The 23,251-nt window shown below is 56.6% G+C and overlaps 1 protein-coding gene across 1 annotated transcript in view; it reads left to right on the forward strand.

The window, feature by feature from the left end:
• The first annotated feature begins 249 nt into the window (after positions 1–249).
• LRRC75A (leucine rich repeat containing 75A) overlaps positions 250–23,251 on the forward strand; it is a 35,571-nt gene continuing 12,569 nt past the window's right edge. The window contains exon 1 of the mRNA XM_082374153.1: positions 250–651. Coding sequence (XP_082230279.1) covers positions 400–651 — 252 coding nt within the window. The 5' untranslated portion in view covers positions 250–399. The remainder of the gene's footprint in view (positions 652–23,251) is intronic.

Here is a 23,251-nt window from a genome sequence, read left to right on the forward strand (position 1 = left end):
GCCCCGCGCCACCGCCCGTGAGGCGCAGCGCGGCCGCCGGCAGGGGGCGCGGCGCGGGGACCACAGGGAGGGGGCGCCGGGCGGCCCAGCCGGAGCGGAGGGGTGGGGAGGGGAGGAGGGGGGCACGCGAGGCCCGGGAGGCGCGCGACGGCGGAGCCGGGGGCGGGGCGGCCAGGCCGGGGCGGGGCCGGCGGGCGGGCGGCGAGCGCCGGGGGAGCGCGCCCGGGGAGCGCGGAGGAGGAGCGCGGCCGCCGCCCCCGCCCCCGCCCGCCCGCGCGCAACAGTTCCCCCAAAGTTGCCGCACGGGAGGCGCGCGCGCCGGGCGGCAGAGGGGCGGGCGGCGGCGGCGGGGACGCGGCGTCGCGGCCCGGCGCGGAGAGCGCGGGCGGCGGCGGCGGCATGGGCACCCGGCAGACCAAGGGCAGCCTGGCGGAGAGAGCCAGCCCCGGCGCGGCGCCCGGCCCCCGCCGCGAGCGGCCCGACTTCTGGGCGTCGCTGCTGCTGCGCGCCGGGGACAAGGCGGGGCGCGCGGGCGCCGGCGCGGGGCTGCCCCCCTACCACCGGCGCGTCGGCATGGTCCAGGAGCTGCTGCGGATGGTGCGCCAGGGCCGGCGGGAGGAGGCGGGGACGCTGCTGCAGCACCTGCGCCAGGTGAGCGCCGGGAGGGGGCGCGGGGGCGCCCCGCCCCTTCCCGCGGAGGCCCCGGAGCGCCGAGGGGCACCGCCCGGGCCCCTGCTCGCGGGGATGGAGCCCGGTCTGGCCGCAGGTGCCTCGGCGCTGCCCCTGAATTCGAGGCCTCAGGGCAGGGCGGAGGAAAAGGCTGGCCCGGTGAGGCCCGGCTGCGGGGGACCTGTTGGAATAAGGTCCCCGCTTCAGTCCTCTGCAGGCAGAGGAGGCGGCTGGTCCCGGGGACGGTTCGCGGGAGGGGATGCCTGCCTGGGCCGAGGCGCTTTTCTTCCCCTCTACCCGCCGGCAGTCACCCCCGTCAAGGGTCCTCAAGGAATGCGCAGTCGTCAGCTTCCCCAGGGGGCGTCCAAGGGCGCAGCCCTGGGGCTGGTGAGATGCCAGTCCCCAGGGGCTTTGCCCACCTGGGAGGCCTCCTGGATGAGAGGCGTCCCGGATGGCGGTTCGGGTGGGCGACAAGGTTTTCTCTCCCGTGACTAACTTTGGCAGGCGCTCTGCCGGGAGCCCCCGCGGAGCAGTGGAGGGGGGCGAGGGGGGGCCGGACAGGGTTCCTACGTGACTGTCTGTCTGCAGGGACTTCAGGAGGCTGCCTGCACTCTGCCCTCAGCCTGTTCCCGTCCCTGCCCCGCTGGTTAGGGACCATCTTTGCACATCTGGCTGGTCCCCTCTGCTTTGGGGCTGCCCTGGGGCTGACGCTGTCCCCCACCTCTCTTTGGCTTTTTTCCTTCCTCACTTTCTTTTGAGGGAGGGGGCGGCCTGCTCCGTGGATTTTGTGGAGTGGCAGAGAGGCAGGAGGGTGCACCTCCTGCATCCCCAGAGGTTGTCTTGGCGGGGCTTTGTGAGGGCAGCTGAGTCCAAGTCCCGTGTTCTTGCTAGATTGACCCCGTTAGTGGTGGAGTCCGGAGGGGATGGGGGCGGGAGTCTCTCGGGTGGGCTTTCTGAAGTTCTCCCATCACCGATGAGAGAGGCTGTAGGAGAGCCTTCCCGGGAGGAGCTTCCAAAATCGAATCAGACCCACATCGCTCCTGGAGTCTGCAGCAGACCCCCAACCCCCTTTATATGTGGTGTGGGTTGCCCTGGAGTGTGTGTTCCCAGGGTGTGTGCTGCACAGGGAGAGGGAAGCAGAGGCTTCCGCTCTGGCCTCCACTTTCCCAAACAGCGTCCGGAAGGCTGCCTGAGATGCCACTGGGTCCCCAGGTGCCTCCTCTGAGCCCAGTCATCAAAGAAAGATGACATTCCGCGCCACGTAACTTTCCTGGCGTGTGTTTCTGTGTCTTTCAAAAACTGGAAACCAGCGTATGGCCTCTGTGGAAACTGTTTTGCTTTCAAACAGCATAATGGATTTTCCAGACCGTCATATCCATTTGCACACCAGACAGTGAGAAGGTTTTTCTGATCATGTGCTGTTCCCTCGCACTGGGGTGGGTGCTTCGGAGGATTCAGGACCGTGGAGGGGCTGACGGTGGAGGTCCAGACAAGCCCTTCTGGGAGGGTAAAAGAGCGCAGCGCCGCCAGTCCGTCCGCTGGGGCCTGCGGGGTGAGGCAGAGCCTCGAGGCTGAGTGTGATTCCACATCCTGGGGAAGCTGGTTTCGGAGAGTAGATGCATCCCTGTGACCCCCACAGGGTCCCTGAGACAGAGAGCGTTTCCGGAGAGATGGTGTCTTGTTGGTGTCCTGACACCCTTCTCAGTGGCAGGACTGCGAGGGCTGATGGAGGGCAGAGGGTAACCAGGCTCACCCTTTTTTCTGTGAAAGCAGCAGCGTAACTCGCCCTCCAGTTCCAGCCGTGTACTGGGCTTTCCTGACCTCCGGGTGAGGTCTGTGGGCCTCTCTGGAGCCAGTGACGGGCCTGCCCAAGGCACCTGGAGAGCTGTGTTGCCTGGAACTTGCAGATCCGGGTCCCTCCAGGAAGTGGCCGTGGGCCCTGGGCAGTGTGGGAGGGGAGCCCCGGGTGTCCAAATGTCTGTGAGAAACCAAGAGGTGGTTTTTTAGGACCCTGAGGCTGATTGGAGGAATGGAGAGCTGCATCTGTGCTGTGCACTGAAGTGGCTCTTTCTCCTAAATCGTATTTTCCTTTCCAGTTTCCTCCTCTAGGCTGGAGGTGGTGATGTTCAGAAAGGGAATGAGCAGTCACTGAGAGAGGGGCAAACACCGGGGCCGCGGCGGGGTCGGGCCAGCGAGGAGGCCTCGTCAGTAACAGTGGGCAGAGGCGGGGTGTGCAGAGCTCAGGGGCTGGTCCTGCTGGGATGCTGTCCCAGCCCCACCAGGTGCAGGGTGGCGTTGATGAAGAGGAACAGGCGGAGATGACGGCAGCCCCACAGTCACGGCCGTACTCACTTGCTCCTGTGTTTGACAACGCGTGTGGCTGCCCAGAGCCCGAGGCGGGGAGGAGGCTGGAGGTCCTCAGTCCCCGTGGTTCTTCACCCCCTTGAGTCCCTGAGCTTTCTGTGGCCCTGAAAGAGTTCTAGACACTCTTCCCAGACCAGTGCAGCAACACTCACAGTCTTGCAAGTATTTCGGAGGGTTCGCAGACCCCAAGTTCAGGATATGCCCCCGTCTGGGACCTCCCCTCCCCCGATCATGTGACTTGCTACAGGCTCAGGATGTGGAACTAGAGACCCCGGGACCACGTGTGGCAGTTCACGGTGGGCTGAAGGAGAGTGGCTGCCGCTGCTGCTGCTTCTGAATCTAGGATTCTTTCCAACCTAAGATTTGGGGGGTGGTTTCCCTGATGGGAGCCTCTCCAGTCTGTCCGTGCTTGTCCCTTGCCAGAGAGGAATCAGGAGGCCTCCTTAATGTTAAGGATGCCGAGCTGTGCTAGGGGTGCAGGCAGGATGCCAGGAAGCTGCCAGCTGCCTGGAAGGAGCCGAGAGCCACCCCCTCCCTTTAGGAGCAGTGTCATCTCAGTAAGAGCCTGGGGCCAAGGGTCAGCCCGGGCAGCTTGCCTTCCGGTCCTCAGTCTGCTTTGACCTTGGACCCAGCTGATAACCTCTGTGTGGTGTTTCCTTGTTTCCCAGAGGGTATCTGAGGTACTGAGCAGAGCAAATGCTACAAAGTGTGTGAAATTGCCTTGGCTCTGCAAATCAAGACTCGTTCTCACGGCAACGACGGTAAGAAACAGGAGAATCTGCTTGGGGTTTGGGCGGGCTGCGGGCAGGGTCTCGTACCCTTTCTCAGGCCGGGCCCAGGATGTTTTAGATTCTGTCTACCTGACCAGGGCTCAGTCCGGGTCAAAAGCTCACTGCAAGTTCAGAAGCAGTGTGGGGCGGTGCTCGTGGGGATGAAGGAAGTCAGCTGTGGATAGAAGAGGCCGCTCCTCTCCCCTCCCCCGGCCCGGTTCCTGCAGGCCTCACCCTTCCCCAGACGTTGCTTCCTAAGTCTTAGGCTCACACTTGCCATCTTCGAGGAGCCCTGGGGAAGAAGTAACCTTTAGTCATGGAGAGAGGGCGCGTGCCAGGCTACATGAAAGGTGGGGTGTCATCTCTTCAGAGCAGTGGTTTCTCTGCGTCCCCAAATCCCAGACTGGGTCATCAGCCAGCTTCACGGAGCGCCAGAGTAAGGGCTCAGTTTCCCCGGGATACACCAGGCTGAGGTGGCCACCTCCTCCCTGCTTTCCCATAAAGAGGGTCTGATCGGGTTGGTTTATTGCCGCTCAGTATGGCGCAGCCCCACTGAGCAGAGCTGTTCCAGGCTCAGCCCGCCGGTGTGGCTCCGTCCACGCGGCCAGGGTGGCTGGGCTGGCCTCGTGCTACGCCTGGGCACGGGAGCCTCACCAGCAGTGCAGAAAAGAGCCCTCAGGAGCCGAGGGTGACTGGCTGCCCCCGGAGGCTGGCTGAGGGACGAGCACGTGGAGGGCCCTTGGGGACCTGGAGGCTGGGTGCTCTTTCCTTCCTGGAGGCGGAAAGACGAGCAAGAGTTGCCTTTTTCCTCCAACAACCCCCCGAGAAGATGGCTTAGGTGAGCAGGTTGGAAGGCCACCAGACAAAGAGCAGGGAGTTCCCCGCCCTCAGCCTTGATCTTGTTCTTCTTCACCTGGGATGCACTTCCTCATTTCCGTGGAATGCTCCTTACCTTTCCAAGGCCACCCTCCTGAGCCACGTCAGCCCACGACTCTGAGATCCGGTTGCCGGTTAGGCTGTGTGGATCTAATCGTGCGTACAGATGTAGTTTTCCCCGCTGTCCATTTTGTTTGTCAGACTACGTCACATGCTTCCTGAGGGTGGAGACCCCACCACTGCCTTTGTGTTGAACACCAGCTGCTGCAATCTTCAGTGAGGCGTGTGCTGGGGACGCACTGTCACGGCATGTCCTCAGCAAGCCCTTGGATCTGGGCTGTGCGTCCAGGGGCTTATTTGCCCGGCCTGCTGGTATGGTCGTGAGATCTGGCGAGTTTGCTCTCATTTGGTTTGATTCCTGGAGCCGTGTGGGCAGGGATCGGCTGTGCCTGGCAGCCCGCCAGGCGGTGGTGTTCTTGGAGAGGGGAGTGGCACGGTGCCCGGCCTCCGAGGGCTCTGTGGGGATCCCGCACGGCAGGTGCAGTCTAGGGCCTCTGCTGAGGTGGCGGGAGAGAGTGGAGCCTGACGCGAGGCTGGCCTCCACATTCCTCACTCGCTGCTTGTGCTGAATCATGTTCGTTCCATCCGCAAAGAGGAACCTTCCTTTTTAAACGCTGCTGCTCTCTGACCAGGCTGGGCATTTCCAGGGCTGCAGAAGCAGGAGGAACCCCATGCCAGGGCCTCCTGCTCTACTGGTTTCCAAGGCCAGGGACACGGCCACCTCAGTATGGCCGGGGGGAGACGGCAGGGCCGGGGCTGGGCCAGCTATCCTGGCTTCAGGTGTGGTGCGGAGGGGGCCCTCTTCTAGAGCTAATGCCCGCCCCCTCAGAGATGCCCACAAGCAGCCTGGGCTCCACCGCAGACCCCCCGCCCTGCCTAACACCGCCTTGGTGCATCGGTGCACCCTCCCCTTCCCCAGAGTCATTTCATTTCCAAGTGCACTTTGCTGGCAGAGGCCACAGATCGTATACTGGGCACAGGAAATCCTTGTCGAGAGGATTTTAAGCTTCTCCAGGGATGCTTCCCCCCGCCCCCGCCCCCCCCCCCAGTGTCCTCGCTCAGGAGCCAGCAGGGTCTGGCTCAGACCTCTCGAGTCATCCTGCCAGTAACCGGAGGCATTGGTACTGTCAGCCTCCCCCATCCTCAGGGTTCCAGCGGCTCCGCCGGTCCGCCCACACAGCCCACACACGCCTGCAGGCGGGAGCCACCTGCAAAAGGGTTATCCAGGTAATTAGGGTTTCTCTGGCTTCCCCATCAGGGTGCCCAAGGGGTGGGGTCAACGTCCAGGGAGATCCCCACCCCAAGGGGAGGTCTCAGCCAGGCATCTGCCCCCCCCCCCGTCACTTTCCCACCAGGAGCAGCATGTGGGCGACCTGTGAGAAGAATGACACACACACCCCTATGCTGCATCCCCTGGCCCACCGGCTGTGTCACATCCACTCTCCTTAGGAGAAACGGGGGGGTGGGAGCAGTGGTGTAAACCGGCGGGCTCCGTCACTGTCGCTGGGAGAGCCCGCTCTTCTAATGAGAGCAGTGACCTTGACAGGCCGAGCAGGGCGGGGCCGGGCCTTAGAGCGCCTGCTTTCCTCCCCACCCCACCCCCTGGCCTGAGCAGAGCCCACGTGGCTCTCTGGGAACATTTCCCAGCCTTTTTTTTTTTTTTTAACTTTTATTAGCTCAAACTCCTGGCTGCTGCAGCCATATGGAGTGGTGCCGACGGCTGCTGCTCAAGGGCTGTGGCATTTTGATGCTTCTAACTTCATCTTAGGGTAGACGCAGAGTCGGGCGAGAGTGGAGGGTGTCGGTGTTGGCCCGCAGGGTGGCCTCCCGTTGGACCTGAGGTCTGTGCCCACCTCCAGGGCTGCCCCTGCCTGCTCTGGCGTCCGCCTCCCGGCCTCTGTCCGCCTCCCGCCTGCCCGCCTCCTGGGCCTTCTCTGCGTCTCTCCCTCTCCCTGGGCGCGAAGCAGACTTTTCGTCTCTGTTACTTGGCCCAGTCTTGTTCAGCTTCCCCCTGCAGCCGCCACGCCCCGGCCTCCATGGCAGGAAGGCAGCCATGGGGGCCGTGAGAACTGGAAGGAGGCGGCGGGGCGGGGGGGCGGGGGTTTCGTTGTCTGGTCTGGTCGGTGCCCGGTGCCTCGGGCGGAGGTCAGGCGCAGGAGGTCAGACACCCCTCCTGCCTGCGTGCTGCTTCCCAGCCCATAACGCATTTTCTCCTGTTTATTTTGCTCCTTAAATAGTCTTGTGAGGTCAGCAGGATATTGCTTAAAGCAAAAAATGGTGGGTTTTCTTTTTTAATATTATAAAAGCGCAGTGCATCATCATTGTACGAAAACAAGAAAATACAGATGAGCAAAACTAAGACCTGAGAGTGATTCACGTGTCCCACAGCCTAGTGCCCGCTCTTCCAGGCACTGGTCTAGGCCCCGGGAGGCAGAAGAACCAGTAGTAATTGTCCCCCCACCTCGTGGAGGGATTGTGAGGGATCAGGAGGCCGGTGCTAGTGCAGGTGCTTAGCGGGGCTCAGAGAAAGGGCTCCGCTCTGGTGGCCGCCTTCACTGGGAACTGGGGGCACCTCGGCTCTGGTCCCGGCTCAGGCTCTAACTTGCCAGGCCCTTCCCTTCTCTGGCCTCAGTTTCCCCACCAACAAACTGAAGGGCTGTGTGGCTGAGATGACCACTGAGGTTCCCTGCCACCACGCAGGTTCCACCAGGCTCCCGTGGATTCAGGGATGGACCCGTTCATTCCCACACGAGCCGGATTCACAGTCGTGTGCTGATGTCACTCCCTTGTCCCCAGCTTGTGCAAGAGCTTGGGCTTCTGGAGGGAAGCAGACCCCTGGGGCTGACCTCTGCACACCGGCACAAACCCTTCCTCCCTCGGGGCTCCCAAATGGACCAGGAGCTGGGCTGGGAGCTGCAGGGCGCCAGCCCCCCGCTTCCTAGTTGGGGCTTTGTCTCCCCTGCCCGGCCCGGCCCCTCCCAGCGGCCCTGGTGCTCAGGCCTGTGCCTCTCCTGTCCACACCCCCTTCCCATGCCCTTGGCCACCTGTCCCCCAGCACGTTCTCCAAGTGGTACTTTTTCAGTGGTTTGTTTGTTAACGTGGGATGATGAGGCAGTGGAGGCCAAGATGAAATTGGAGGAGGTGGAGAGCGGAGCACAGCCCGAAGAGAGCGTGGTCCCAGTAAGGAGTGTGTTTCATGAGCTCGCTGCCCGCACAGTGGAGCGTGGCCACAGCCCTGCTCCTGGCAACCAAGGACTTGGGGGGTGTGAAGGCCATTCAGTGAGTGAGTCCAGGTGGCCCAGTGGTGCCTCATCACCTCAGTCCTTCAGTGAGATGTACGGCAGCTCCTGGCCCGTACGGTGCCTTTGTGAGAAGTAGAAGAAGACACCTCTCTGGCTGGCAGAGACAAAGTCAAGGCTTGGTGAGTTCAGCCCCACCCAGACACCCTTGTGCAGTGTGCATCCTGCACAGCTGTACTTAGCATCCTTGGTGAAGGTGCGCAGAAGTTCAGTCTTTATCAGCTGAAGCCAGTGAGGAGGCTCACCCCTTCTCCCATTTGCCCCGTCGGGCACAGCCTTCCCACATCACTTACGGCAGGGAACAGTGCAGTGTCAGCCAGAGCATGATTGCTGCCTCTGAGCTGAACGCTTGCCCTCTCCCTCCTGAATCAGGGAGCTGAAACGATCGGGCATCTTCTTCTAGAAGGTTCCAGCTCAACACTCCTGCCTCTCCAAGGGCGTTGGACAGATGCAAAGACATCTTCAGTGAGTCTGGAGTCAGGCTCAGAGGGGGAGCACCAGGGGGGACACAGGTAGATCAGAGAGTCCTTCCTTGCTGGGCTCCCATGGACTCCAGCCCCTCCCCCATGTCCTGGGGACCAGGAATTCCTCTCCAGCTTCCCAGACTGTTTGCATCCCCGCCTCCACTGATTCTGGGGGAAATTAGGTCTGGGTGCTTCCACCCCCTGTAAATAACCTCCACGTCTCCAGATGGAATAACTCCCTTCAGTTTAGTTTTTCCCAGTATGAGCCAGTCTTCTGAACTTCTTGTCATTCTCATTGGCCGATCTATGTTTTCCATTTTCTTCTGCAGTTGTGGAGTTTCTGGGTAAAAACTCCCATGGGGTTTCCAAACAGCTGCCAGCCCAGGGACCATCGGGAGGAGGGAGGTTTCTCAGAGATGGAAACTCAGACACAAGTTTCCAAGTTACCTGTTCTGAGAATTCCCATCTCTCCAGAAATCACCTGCTGGTTGAGAATCAGCCCAGTCAAGCAGGGGGAGAATAATAGAGATGTTTTCGGTGTGACACATCTCAGTGGGAGGCTGGTCCACTCGTGAGGGCCCAGAAGAGGGCACTGTGAGGGGGACAGAGGCTCAGGAAGTTGGGGGAGCAGGCCTGGAATAGGAGAGGGGGCAGCAGGATGGAACTGGAGAAACAGTTTTGGAAAGCCGGCAGGAGCTGGCCAGGAAGCCCAAAGGAGCAGGGGCAGCTGGCGGGGGACGGGAGAGCCGGTGTGTTGCACCTGGGTCGTGCTTTGTGGGGGAGACGCTACCAAGGAAATCCTGTGGGCAGAACCCAGGGACCCTGGGACCGGGAGAGAGACCTGGGACCCGGGCAGGAGGCTCTGGGCCTCCACGGGCCTGTCACTTTGGCCCTTTCACTTCACCCACTCCCACCTCCACCCAGCCCTCCCAGGGTCCCCGGAAGCTGTGGACAAACTCGGTGACCTCCCAGAGACCAGGCAAAAGCCCTCCCTCCCCAAGGACACTGCCCTTTGCAGCCTTTGAGGCTCACTGATTCTTTCTTGTTGCTGCTGGTTGTGGCCCCCGGTTCTTCCACTTGTGGGGCAGTGAGGCCCCGAGGAGGAGCAGGGCCTGAAGATGGGGAAGAGTCCACCTGGCCGGGGCTCCTTCCCTGGGTCCACTCCCGCCCTCCCCGCTGCCCAGAGAAAAGGTCTTGGGGAAATCAGCTGAGCTGGAGCGCAGGCAGGGCCTCGCCCGCGGCCGTGGACCTGGGGGACCTCTTACCCTGCACTTGGGTGTGAGCTGCGTTCGAGCTGGACTCCCTGTCCTGTGTGACTCATCTCTGCTCACCCGGATTCTCGGAGGCTGTGCCTGGGCCTTGCCTCTGACCTAGAGATTTAAAGTGGTAAAGACCCCTAGTTTGTGGTTGGGGGCTGATCTTATGTGCCATCTCGGCGAGGCCATGGTACCCAGTTTTTGGTCAAATGTGAGTCTAGATATTGCCACAAAGATATTTTTTAGATGAGATTAACATTAAATCAGTCAAGCTTGTGTAAAGCGGGTGACCTTCTGTAGTGTGGGTCGGCCTCCATGTGATCAGTTGAAGTCCCTTGAGAGAAAAGGCGGAGGAATCCTGCCCCAGGCTGCCTGCCTTCAGACCTGCCAGATCCCACAGTCACTATTCCTCACACATCCCTCTCTCTCACACACACCCCTCTTGTCAGTTCTGTTCCTCTGGAGAACCCTGACTTGTTACACTTGTCCTCCGAGGGCTGATGTCTGGGGGAGGCGGGTAAGAAACTTCCGGGGGCCCCCGGGGCCCCCCTGCACTGCCACTGATCACAAGCCTCCGGTCCTCGACTTCTCACTCTGAGAAATGGGCTGTCCCATGAAGCCTGTCCTGCTTGGAAAGCAGGTTGTCGGGGAGCCAGAAGGAGCCTTGAAGTCACTCCTCCACCCCTTTTTCTGCATTTCCTTCCACAATGGACCAAACCTTTTATTTAAAATGTACAACAGTAACCACATGGAAAGACAAATGGACTTAAATGCATTCACCGGAAGCCATCAACAATGGATTATTTCCCAAGCACAGATCAGGAGGGCGCGGGATGGATGACAGAGTGCCGAGAATCTGTGGAATGTAGGAGCCGGTGGACCTCAGGGACCTGCTGGCCCCAGGCTTTCTGCAGAATCATAAGCCCACAAGATGCTCTGGGGAGCGGGAGCCGGGAAGATAAGTTTGGGAAGCAGCGCGAATGCTCCCAGCCTTTCAGAGTCTTAAAGCAGTAGCTGAAACATCGGATGGGAGGAAGGCGCAGGGGTGAGGGGCACGTGCCCGGGGCCACACAGTGACCTAGGGGCTAACTCAGGCCTGGAGCCTGGGGGGCTCCTGCCCCGCCCTGAGCAGAGCCTGGGTGGACCTGTGACCACAGGGGGCAGAGCAAACCCTCTTCAGCCCTGCTGTGCCTCCCGGCTGATTTTATGTTTTTCTGAAGAGAAAGCGTCCTTTTATTTATTTGTTGCTACTGCTGTTTCTTGGATTTTAATTGCGTTACAGTTGGCAGTGGTCAGACATCTGTTTCCAGAGGCCTGCTTTGTGCAGAGAGTGTCATTTTTAAAGACATCAAAGTTAAAACACAAATAACGTGCAGCCGTGAAGCCAGCATGCTGCGTCCTGGCGGGGAGAGCAGACCCACCAGGCACTTGTCACAGTTAAGGAGGGTCGCCTGCCAGGGTGCCCGCCTTCAAACCCTGCAGGGCCGGTGGTTGTGGAAGAGCAGGAGTCCCCAGCCACCCCTGGGGGACGGCAGCCCTGCGATGGGACCGGTGAACCGTCCTTGCCCCTCAGCCGGCCAGGCAAGCGGGCAGGGCAGCGGCGGCCGGGGGCCCGAGGGGACAGTGCCCACCCTGGAGCCGGCGGGAGCAGCCTTGCCAGCAAGCAGGCCAATGCCAGCGGGTTTCTTTCAGGGAGAGGCCAGTGCGGCGGTTGCTTTTATGACTTTTTCAAGTTTGCTTTGCTGTTTGGTGTTTCTGAAGTCTGAGAGAGTGTGTGTGTGTGTGTGTGTGAGTGTGTGTGTGTGTGTGTGTGTGTGCATGTGCGCCTCTGGCCTCCCTCCCCGGGGACGGGCTACACTGGACACACACACAAGGACAGCTGCCCGCCCGGACCGCGCCCTCATCGTCGTGTCCCTGGGAGGTTTATGGTGTCCTTGGGATGTGTTTGTGCACACACACCGCACACACACATACACACACATATATACAGACACACACAGTACTTATGGGTGCTAGATTTTCTCAATTACGATTCAACATACCGAACTAAAAATTTTAAAGCCTACTGTTTCCCTAAGATTTTAAGTCTAACCTACAAATGCCATTATTCTGCTTATGAATCTAGTCGATTTAAATGATCACATTTAAGGGTAGAGGGCTTATAACTTCGTTAAGTTTCTTTAAATATCTTAGTGATTTTACAAATTTAATATGTCCAGTTTTCTTACGTTTATAAATAGCCATCCTAAAAAGCAGGACTTTCCCAAGCTCCTGAACAGTTCTTAAAATGTAATAAGCTTATAAACAAGGTGAATATTAAATTCTGTTAAGCATTTCAAAACTGTCACAAACTTGGCCCAATCCTCCTTCAGCGTCCTGCTTAAAATCATAAGCCTAAAGTCAGTTACTCACTTACCCCTTCCAAATCGGAATTGCAGGCCTCATATGTTAGGTACTCTGACTTACGTGATTCTCTAAAATGTTACAAGTGTGTGAAATGCCAGATGTATGAATTTCTGGGTGTATCTGAGCTGCGTTACTCCAGTATCTGCCGGTGTGATTCAACCCCTTCTGGGTTAAAAGGGAGCGGGTGAGCCCAAGAGCGACCTTCTGTCCTCAATACCCCATACGACTCCTCCTCCTCCAACTCCCCTATCCAGGCGGCTTCATCGCTGGGTTAGATTCTGTCTGTTGCTGTTCCTTGCATCCGTCCTTCCCTGTTCTTCCTGCCCTCAGGGCCCCACCTCTTCAGCTGTTTAGCGGTGTCCTCTTGGATGGTGCACACGCCACGCCCTTAGCTCTGGGATCGTGCATCCAAGGCCACGCTAATGACGCATCCCAGGGGGCCAGAAGGAAGAGTCCTTAGCAGTGACCTTCCCTCCTGGTACAGAACTCCTGCTACAGCAGCACTAAGGGATCTCTCCCTACTGCTTACATAGTTCCAGTGTCTGTGAACTCACTACTTGATTTTTTAAAATTGTTGTAAAGTGTAGATAACATAAAACTTATCATTTTAACCACTTTTACGTGTACAGTTCAGTGGCATTAAGCACATCTACACTGTTGTGCAACCATCCATCTACAGAACTCTTCATTTTCCCAAACTGAAACTCTGTCCCCATTAAACACTAATTCCCCATCCCCTTCTCCCAAGCCCCTGGCAACCTCCATCCTACCTTCTGTCTCTATGGATTGGACTCCTCTAGGGACCTCATACGAGTGGAATCGTACAGTATGTGTCCTTCTGTGACTGGCTTATTTCATTCAGCATCATGTCCTCCCGCTTCATCCTGTTGGAGTGCGTGTCAGGATTCCCTTTACCACTTGTTTTTAAGTGTTCTTTCTCACATTGGGCTGGAAACCATCTTAGGGGACGTGGTCCTATAGGGAGCATTTCTTTTTTTTTCCGGCTGTGCCACCCGGCTTGCGCGGTCTTAGTTAACCCTGTCCAGGGATCGAAGCCCGGGCCCTCGGGAGTGAAAGCACGGAGTCCTAACCACTGGAGCGCCAGAGAATTCCCTACAGGGGGCATCTCTGACTAGCCCAGTCCCACCTCTGGGAGCAGACAGCAAAGGAGAGTGTGTCGGGGGTACACGCATCCAGAGAGGACCCCAGGCTGGTGGAAGCAGCAAGGAGGTTTCTGCCGGTAACGGTCCCAGTTGCCCACAGCTGTGCTCCTGGTTGAGGTCAGCACAGGCCAGAGAGGGAAAAGGGGTCCCCGCCCACTTGCCCTAACCTTTTCACCTTGGTGCATCCCCTGGGGAAAATGCCAACGCTGTTTCCATCCGGTGTATTAGTTTCCTAGGGCTGCTGTCACAGACGACCACTGTTTTGGTGGCTTAGAACAACAGAAACTTCTTCTCTCACTGCTCTGGAGACCAGAAGCCTCAAATCAAGGTGTTGGCAGGCCACACTCCCTTGAGAGGCTGTCGGGAGATTTCACTCTTTGCCGCTTCAGCTGCTGGTGGCTCTGGCTGCATCCATCTTCCCATCCCCTTCTTCTCTGTGTCTGTCTCTTGTAAGGACACCTGTCGTTGGGTTTAGGGCCCAACTGGGTAACCCAAGATGATCTCATCTTGAGATCCTTGACTTAATCTGCAAAGACGCTTTTTCCAAATGAGATAAATTCACATGTTCTGGGGACTAGGGATGTGGAGTTGTCTTTTGGGCGCTGCCATTTAGCCCGGTGCATCCGTTTCTGTTTCTCACACGTGGTGTATGCCTTGCCCCAGGTGTCCCCTCCATCCCCGGTGGCACTTTTTTTTTTTTTTTAATCTATTTATTTTTGGTTGTGTTGGGTCTTGGTCGCTGCGCGCGGGCTTTCTCTAGTTGCGGCGAGTGGGGGCTACTCTTCGTTGCCGTGCACAGGCTTTTCATTGCGGTGGCTTCTCATTGCGGAGCACGGCCTCTAGGCACACGGGCTTCAGTAGTTGTGGCACGTGGGCTCAGTGGTTGTGGCTCGCGGGCTTAGTTGCTCCATGGCGTGTGGGATCTTCCTGGACCAGGGCTCAAACCCGTGTCTCCTGCATTGGCAGATGGATTCTTAACCACTGCGCCACCAGGGAAGTCCCCGGTGGCATTTTTAAGACTCTGCCCACCTTCCTTAGAGGCCGTCGTCTTCATTCACGCCGAGCTCCTCTGGCTTCTGCCCCTGGCGGCTTCCTGGGGCTGCATTTCCCCGACAGCACCTGGCAGTTCCCGTCCGCCCCTGGGAATCCCCGAGACAGCCAGAATGTCAGGGGGGAGGGGACACGGAGATCGGTCGCCCAGGCAGGCCGGTACTCCAGACTGTGTCCCTCCCCCGGAAGAGCGGCCTCTGTTGCTCCGGAGGAGGTCCGCGTGTTATCGCCCCGCACTCGCGGGCTCCGGCGGCTTCAGTGCAGCTGGCAGCTGTCTCCCTTGTCTGGTTAATATGCAGAGCCTGCTGCCTGCGCCTTCCGCGGGCTCGGTCGGGTCGCAGGAGCCGTAGCTTCGTGCCTGGAGGAGAGAGACACAAGCTCCTTTCCCGCAGGGCCTTCCTCCTGGGAACAGGCCTAAGACCTGGAACTTAAAAGGCAGGACGGTGCTTGTGGTTTAAAATAGCGAGCGCGTGGCAGCCTCCTGAGCGGCTTCCGCCTAAAATACTTGCGGAGACACACCAAAAACAGAGGAAAATTCCTGAAAGCCAAGAAAGGTGGGCGGCCTGGGAGGAACCCCTTCCAGCTCTGAGACAGACGGAGCTGCCCCGGCCCCCCCCGGAAGCTGAGGCCTCCCAGAGGAAGGGGAAGCCCCCTTCTCCCCAGTCGGAGGAGCTCAGGCAGCTGCCCCTTTCCCACGCGGGCAGTGATTTGGGGGCAGAAACAGTACTGTTGAGCGCTCCCCTCGCCGCACCCTCCCCAGGCATCTCTGCGTGTATTTGGAGAAAGCCACCCTCAGACGCCACCTCCACCGGGCAGGCGGGAGAGAGGGAAACCCGCGAGCTGTGGCCGCTGGCAGTCCAGCGTGGCCCGTGGGCTCAGCCAGGGGTGGGAAGTCCTGGGATATGGACACCACTGTGGGTTTCCACAGACTCCGTCTTTGGAGTTTTGGCGGCCCAGGCTGTGGAGGTGGGCAGAGATGTCCCTTCCCAAGGTCAGAGTCACATTAGCTCCGTGTCCAGGGTGTGGTCCCCAGGCTGGGCTGCTTACAAACCAGAACCTGAGAGGTGGACTCAGCTCTTATCCAGGGAGGCAGCCATGGGACAAGGTCAAGATTCTGGTTAAAATTCCAACGTACGGGTGTGGTTTTCACACCAACAAGCAGTTACTCGACACGAGCTGGGTGTCCTACAATTCAACTCGATTCTCATGCTCTCTACCCAGAGATGGTGTCCGATCCCACAGGTTAAGGGGATCCCACAAGGCAGCCCCCCACTTCAGACTCTAATCACAAGTCCAGGTTGTTACCTGTGCTTCTGACCAATCAGCTATAGGTTGGAGGTTCTCACGACCCTCTCCTTGGGTTGGATTAATTTGCTAGAGTGGCTCACAGAACTCAGGAAAACATTTTACTCACTAGTTTATCATAAAAGGATGTAACTCGGGACTTCCCTGGTGGCGCAGTGGTTAAGAATCCACCTGCCAATGCAGGGGACACAGGTTCGGGCCCTGGTCCAGGAAGATCCCACATGCTGCAGAGCAACTAAGCCCGTGCGCCACAACTACTGAGCCCGCGTGCCGCAACTACTGAAGCCTGCGTGCTGCAACTACTGAAGCCCGCGTGAGCCTAGAGCCCGTGCTCTGCAATAAGAGAAGCCACCGCAATGAGAAGCCCGTGCACCACAACGAAGAGTAGCCCCTGCTCGCCGCAACTAGAGAAAGCCTGTGTGCAGCAACCAAGACCCAACACAGCCAAAAATAAATAATAAATTAAAAAAAAAAAAAAGATGTAATTCAGGAACAGCCAGATGGGAGAGAGGCACAGGGCCAGGTGTGGGGAAGGACACGGAGCTTCCATGCCCTCCAGGTGTCCACTCTCCACACCTCCCCGTGCTCACCGACCCAGAAGCTCTCCAAACCCCGCACTTTGGAGAGTTTCTGGAGATTTCATCACATAGGCTCGACTGATTACCTCGTTGGCCATTGGTGACTGATTCTCTTCATCCCCTGTCCCCTCCCTGAGGTCAGAGACGGGACTGAAAGTTCCAACCTCTAATGACATGGTTGGTTCCCCTGGCCCCATCCTCAGGTGACCAAGGGGCCTTCCAAAAGTCACCTCATTAACAAAAATAAAGTCATTAAAAAAGTCATCTCATAACGAAAGACACCTTTGTCTCTCTCATCAGTTAGGAAATTCCGCAGGTTTTAGGAGCTCTGTGCCAGAAAGAGGACAAAGACCAAATATCTATTTCTTATTATAAATCACAACATCAAACTAGACAGATGGTGGATGGGGATCTCACTAGATCGCCCCTCCTTCAGGGGTGAGCAAGTGGGGAAAATAACCCTGTGCGTCAGATGAATACTGTGGAGGCTGGACCCTGACTCTGGAATGATCTACGGCAGGATCCGGGGGAAATGAACTTTGTGGGGCAAGAACAAAATGCCCCGAAAAGAGGCAAAAAAGAGATGGAAAAAAAACAGAGGGTGAGATGAAAAGGGAGATTAATGAGCAAAATAAGAGTTGCAAGGATTCGAAACACTGGCCAACACGCAGTCCTGGCTGGAAGCAGTGGGGGTGGGGCTGACGGTGCCGGACACGAGGTCAGTGGCAGAAAGCAAACCCGGCCCGTCACGGGCGTGTGTTACGGGGTGAACACGAGAAGAGGTCAGCTCCGAAGGCGCTCGGAGCCAGCATCAGCTCTCCCGATGAGGAGACAGGCTATAAAAAGGTCCGTGTTTGTAGATGGAATGACCCCAGCACTGAAGGTAAATTCAAAGAAAACACCCACAACTAGACACACAGTGGTAAAAAACTGTAATAACCAGGTGTGGCAGGCAGAAAAACAATGGCCAGAAACATGTGATCCCTCGTATCTCAGGAAGGTGTCTGTTTTTGCCTGCCTGGGTCGCAGGACCTTTTTTTAAATTTAAATTGTTGCAAAATGCACATCACATAAAATTTACCATCTTAAATTAACTATTTCTACACTTCAGTATCGTTAAGCACATTCACATTGTTTTGCAACCGTCACCACCATCATCCTCAGAACTCTCTTCATCTTGCAAAACTGAAACTCTGTCCCCATGAAACAACAACTCCCCAGCCTCTCTCCCCCAAAGCCCCTGGCACCCGCCGTTCTACTCTGTGTCTATGAAGTTGACTTCTCTGGGTACCTCATATGCGTGGAATCATCCTTTTGTGACTGATTTCTCTCAGCGTAATGTCCTCAAGGATCATCCACAGTGTAGCACATGTCAGATCTCATTCCTTCTTATTCCATTGTAGACACATACCACACTTTGTTTATCCATGCGTCTGTAGAAGTTGATGGACACTTGGGTTGTTTCCACCTTTTTACCACTGTGAGTAATGCTGCTATGAACATAGGCGTAGAAGGATCTGTCTGAGTCCCTGCTTTCAGTTCTCTGGTATATGTACCCGGAAGTGGAGTCGCTGGGTCATATGGTGACTCTGTTTTTAATTTTTTGAGGGATCGCCATAGTGTTCTCCACGGTGGCTGCACCCCTTCACATTCCTGCCAGCAGTGCACAGGAGCTCCAGTCGTGTGTCCATCCTCATCAACACTGGCATCTTCTGGTTGGAGCGGGGCTGGCGGTGGTTTGATCTAAGAACTGGATGAGCCAGAGAAGTTGATTTGATTTGTATTAGGAAGGGAAGGGCTGGGTGCTGAGAGGGTTTGCAGGGTGGAGATGAGCGACTGAGGCATAGGTGGGGTCTTGGGGGAGATACAAGGAAGGGATGTTAGGAGTTTTGGCGGGGTGTCACGAGGGTGCCCTTTTGGTGACCTTGTGAGATTGTTGTAAAGACATCAGCTGTTTGTTGGGCTACGCTGTATGTTGAACTGATGTTCCTGGGAAGGGGACCGTGTGCTGGGACCATCCAGGAGAGGCAGCTAAAGGTTATTGGCAAAGACAATCCCATGGACGTCTGGGCAGAAAAAGCAGCTAAAGACCCAAAAATCAGGCTGCCTCAGAGTCGCCTGCCATGCTGAGTACCAGGGGGCTACCGCATTTTGAAGGTTAGTTTCTCTCTAGCCAGGTTGCCTTCAGGTGCAACGTTAACATAAAGGATTTTTCAGGTAGGCTAGAGCTCAGAAAATAACCACCCGTGTATTCATTCTGGATGACGTTCTCTGGCAGCGAGGGCATGAGGTGCAGGTATGGGAGCAGCTCCAGGGATGGGCTGAGCGGTGGCCCTGAACGCTAGCTCAGTCCCAAAGACTTGCAAATCTGTGTTCAAACTGAATGCAAACGGCCAAATTTTATCATCGATAGAGTACCTTTAACAATTAAAAAAAAAAAAACCCACAAACTAAAACAGTAAGAGCAGTGACCTGGATCTAAAACCTCTGTTTATACCCACAAAGGCCAAGAAGGGGAGAGGCTGGCAGTCAGGCAAGTGTCAAAATTCCCCGCTGACCCTCCACCCCAAGCGCTGCCGAGGTCCTGGGTTGACCCCTCTGCAGCTGCCCTGGGTCCCCACGGTGTCAGCTCACTAGTTCGGGGCCAGCCCCTGGGATTGATATTGTTCCTGCTCCCAGACACCAGCCACGAGCTGTGGGCATGGGCCGAGCTTCCTCTCCCAGGCCCCCCGCCCCGCTCCACCACCAAAACTACACCTGCATCAACAGGGAGCCTCGCTGAGGGTCGGAGTGACGGGCGAGAGCATAGCAGGGAAGCTAAACCCTCCCCAGGGGCTCCCTGGCTCCTAGCCTGGCTCGGCTTAGCCCCTTTCTCCCACGGTACCCCACGCTTCTAGCCCTGCGGTTCTCCAGCTGTTTTCGGCATCAAGAGCCCTCTTTTTTTTTTCTAATTTAATTGTTTTTGTTTTTGTTTTTGGCCGTGCTGCGCGGCGTGCGGAACTTCCCCAACCAGGGATCAAACCCGCGCCCCCTTGAGTGGAAGCGCGGAGTCTTAACCACTGGACCACCGGGGAAGTCCAAGAGCCCTCTTTATACTTTTTTAACTCTTTTAAATTGAGATATAATTGACCTATAACATTGTTTAAGGCCCACAATGTATTGACTTGATACATTTATATTGCAATATGGTTGCCATTATAGCGTTAGCCAACACCCCTGTCTTGTCACATAAATATCATTTCTTCTAGTGTTGGTAACAAAAGTTTTGTTGTCTTTCATAGTTGTACTGTGTATTAGTCTCCAGGACTTATTTTTCTTCTAGTTGCAAGTATGTACCTTTAAACACCATCTCCCATTCCCCTACCCCCCAGCCCCAATCCACTCTGTTTTTCAGAGTTCTGTTCTTCTTAGGTCCCACATATAAGTGAAATCATACAGTATTTGTCTTTCTCTGACTTATCTCACTGAGCATAATGTCCTCAAGGTCTATCCACGTTGTTGCAAATGGCAGGATTTCCTTCTTTCTCGCGGCTGAAGAGAATTCCATTGTGTATATAGACCACAACCGCTATATCCAGTCATAGGTTGATGGGCACTTAGGTTGTCGCCGTGTCTTGGCTATTGTGAATAATGCTGCAGTGAACAATGGGAGTGGAGATATCTCTTTGATAGTACGTTTTCATTTCCTTTGGATATATACCCAGAAGTGGGATTGCTGGATTGTATGGTAGTTCTGTTTTTCATTTTTTGAGGAACCTTTATACTCTAAATTATTGAGGACCTCAAAAAGGTTTTCGCTATGTGGGTCATATCTTATAAATGCTATCTGCTGTATAAGAAATCAAAACAAAAATATTTTAAAGATTTATTTATTCATCCATTTAAAGTTAATAAGCTTGCAATGTGAAAGAAATCTTTGTGAAAATAACTATATTTTCCAAAAGAAAAAGTATAGTGAGAAGAGCGGCACTGTTTCATAGTTTTGTGACTCCCTTTCGTGTGTGGCTGGCTTAGTAGAAGACAGCTGGATTCTCACACCCACTGCTTCTGCATTCGCTGTCTTGCAGTAGGTTGTTCTGGTTGAAGTCTACAAAGAAAATGTAGCATCATGCTGCTGTGTCATTGGAAAAGAGGCCCTCACAGAGGCCCTGAAAGGGTCTTGAGGACCCCCTTCACACTTTTGAGAAATACTGTGAATCTCTGCTCGCTTTTTGGAAAGCCGTACCCCTCACTCTTCCCACTGGAGTGAGTCCCCAAACCTGGTTCTTCCAGCTTCAGTAACGTGGGAGCCCCACTTCTTCGAGGGGACACATGCTTGCCGTTCACCCCCTTGGTCGCAGGCCAGCGACACTCTCCGTGCCAAGCTGCCCAAAGCAGTGACTCAGGCGCTGATGTTCGCAGGTTTTCTGATCGGGAACCGTCCACACACACAGGTCCTAGAGATGGTACCATTTAGATTCGTAATGAGGAAGCTCGGAGTCTCCTCAGTGCCTGGTGTTTGCAAGGCAGGCCAGGCCCTCCAAGGCCAAAGCAGTCGCCCGGGGCAGCCTGGAGGGGCCGCACGTGGATTTGGCTCTTCCGCCCCCCTCAGTCCCGCACCCCGACAGGCAGCCAGGGCAGAGCGGAGCATTGAGGTCCCTGGTGGGCAGGGCCGGTAGCACTGTCAGTGCAGTCATGACACATTTGTCCCCAGTGTGGGTGACACGGAGAGGACACCAAGGACGCCAGACGTGGCCCGCGGCCCTCAGGACATGTGAGGTGTCTGAAAGCCGCACAAGCATTCCGGGGGCCTAGGTGGGGTCGAAGTAAAGGAATAAAGCGATAAAAGTGCAGCAGCGTCTGTCAGGCCCCCATCTGGGTCTCCCTGTTGCAGCTTCTTGTAACCCGGAGCCCTGGGACCTCCAGGAGCCCCACCCCAGCTGGAATTCACAGGGCGGGCGGTGGCCATGACTCACACGTAACTTACCCAGAGCACGGGAGCAGAGCCACATCTGCCTTCCTGGGGAGACCGCCTCCCTACCCCCTCCTTTCCTCCCACCCTCTGCCCCCTCCCCAGCCACAATTCCATGACCCAGACAACAGCAGCAGCATGGAGAGAGGGACCCACTGTCAGCAGGCTGGGTGCCCAGACTGACAGGGAGGGTGGGACATGCAGGGCGGGACGTGGCAGGGGGGCGGGGGGCTGGGGAAGGGCAGTGTACGTCTTCCCACACCTGCCCCAGCGTCCTGGGTTAGCAGCTGGGGTTTTCTTGGTCCCTCCAGGATGGGATGGCCTCTACTGGCCTGGAAAGGAGGTGAGTGGGAAGACGGGGCAGGGCTGGTAGGAACCCAAGAAGCCCAAGCAGCCGTCCAGTCTGGGGGTTTCAAACTTCTGTGGCAAAAGAACTACTTTAAAAAACAAAAACAAAAAAAACCCCGAAGGGCAGCCAGAGAGCTGTTCTGCGGAGAGCTGGGCCCAAAGCCTTGCTGACTCTTCTGGCCTCTCTCCTGTCGTCATCAGCCCCAGGGTCTTGGGACACGGCTCAGTAACTACGAGTGTCCGTTTGCCCATTTCACAGATGGGGAAACGGACCCCAAGGGGGAAGAGGTCCCTCGTCCACGAATTGACAGTCTGAATTCCGCTTCCTGTATTCCCAGCCTCTCCTGCCACACAGAGGGCGGCGCCGGAGTTTGCACTTTGCTTGGTGACAATTAGCGTCCCCACGGCCCCGGCACGCCCTGCTGACCGTGAGGCCGGCGTGGACTGCGCCAGGCTCCCTGTCCTGCCCCGGCTCCCGGGCTTTTCTGGACAGAGAGGGCATGGCTTTTGTCACGTTCTCAAATGGGCCTGGTATCCAAAAAGAGGCTAAGAACCTCTGCACGTGGCGGGGGTTGGGGGGGGCACCGAAGGGGGAGGGGAGCTCAGCTGGTGATTCTCTTCCCTGCGGAGGCGTTACCTTGTGTTACTAGGTTTATGTCCCTCGCCCACCTGTGACGCGGGTCACCGTCCCCATTTTACATACGAGGAGGCTGAGACGCAGTGACACAGGTAGCTTGCCCCGACGCCTCCCGGGAGGCTGAGGGGCTAGACAGGCAGGGTGGGGACGGGTCCACGGCAGGATGGGACCTGTCCGCACCCTGATCCGGCGCCTCCCTCACCGCGTCCACGCCAGACCGTGTCAATTATCTCCGCAGCCAGAGAACCTGGCGCCGGGCACGGCCTCTGCCTCTGAGGCTCATTCCTGCCGAACAGAAACAGCCCAAGGCTGGCCCGTTGTGTCCTCGATGGCGCTCGAGACCCATTTCTTCCAACAGGGAGGTGGGGGCAGAGCTCCCGGAACCATTGCGGGGGGCGGCGGGGGGGGACCCTGCTAGGGCCCGGGCTCGCGAGGCTCCCCATGGGGCAGAGAGCACGGCCCCGCCAGGTACCCCAGCAAAGCCCTTTCTTTCTTTGCTCTTAGAAATGTCAGCGGCCAAACCACAGGGCAGCGTCCCCGCCCTCCAGCCTGCTTGCTGCCCAGCTCACCCCAGGGGCAGACAAGGCAGATCCTCCCAAGACAGGCCCCAGGCCCACGTGGAAGCCCACCCCTACCATTCCTCAAATTCTTTTTTTTTGTTAACATCTTTATTGCATGCAATTGATTTTTCTTTCTGTGCTACTGAGATATAATTGACTTGGCACTAAGTTTAAGGTGTACAGCATATTTTCTTGACTTACAAATATTGCAAAATAATTATCACAATAAGTTTAGTTAACATTCATCACCTCATATAGTTTGAAAACATGTTTTCTTCCTTGTGATGAGAATTTTTAGAATCTACTCTCCTCACAACTCTCAAATATACCACACAGCTGTGCTAACTGTAGTCACCAGTCGTACATTCCATTCCTGAAATTCTGACGGTTAAAAAAAAAGTCAGCTGCTCTGAACCTTAGCTTCTTCATCTGTAAATTGGGAATAACGATACCCAGCCTACTTGCTTTCAGGGATTTCTAAGAATCACATGGGGA

This window comes from Balaenoptera borealis, assembly GCF_965194805.1.
Source record: "Balaenoptera borealis genome assembly, chromosome: 20".
Classification (NCBI taxonomy): Eukaryota; Metazoa; Chordata; class Mammalia; order Artiodactyla; family Balaenopteridae; genus Balaenoptera; species Balaenoptera borealis.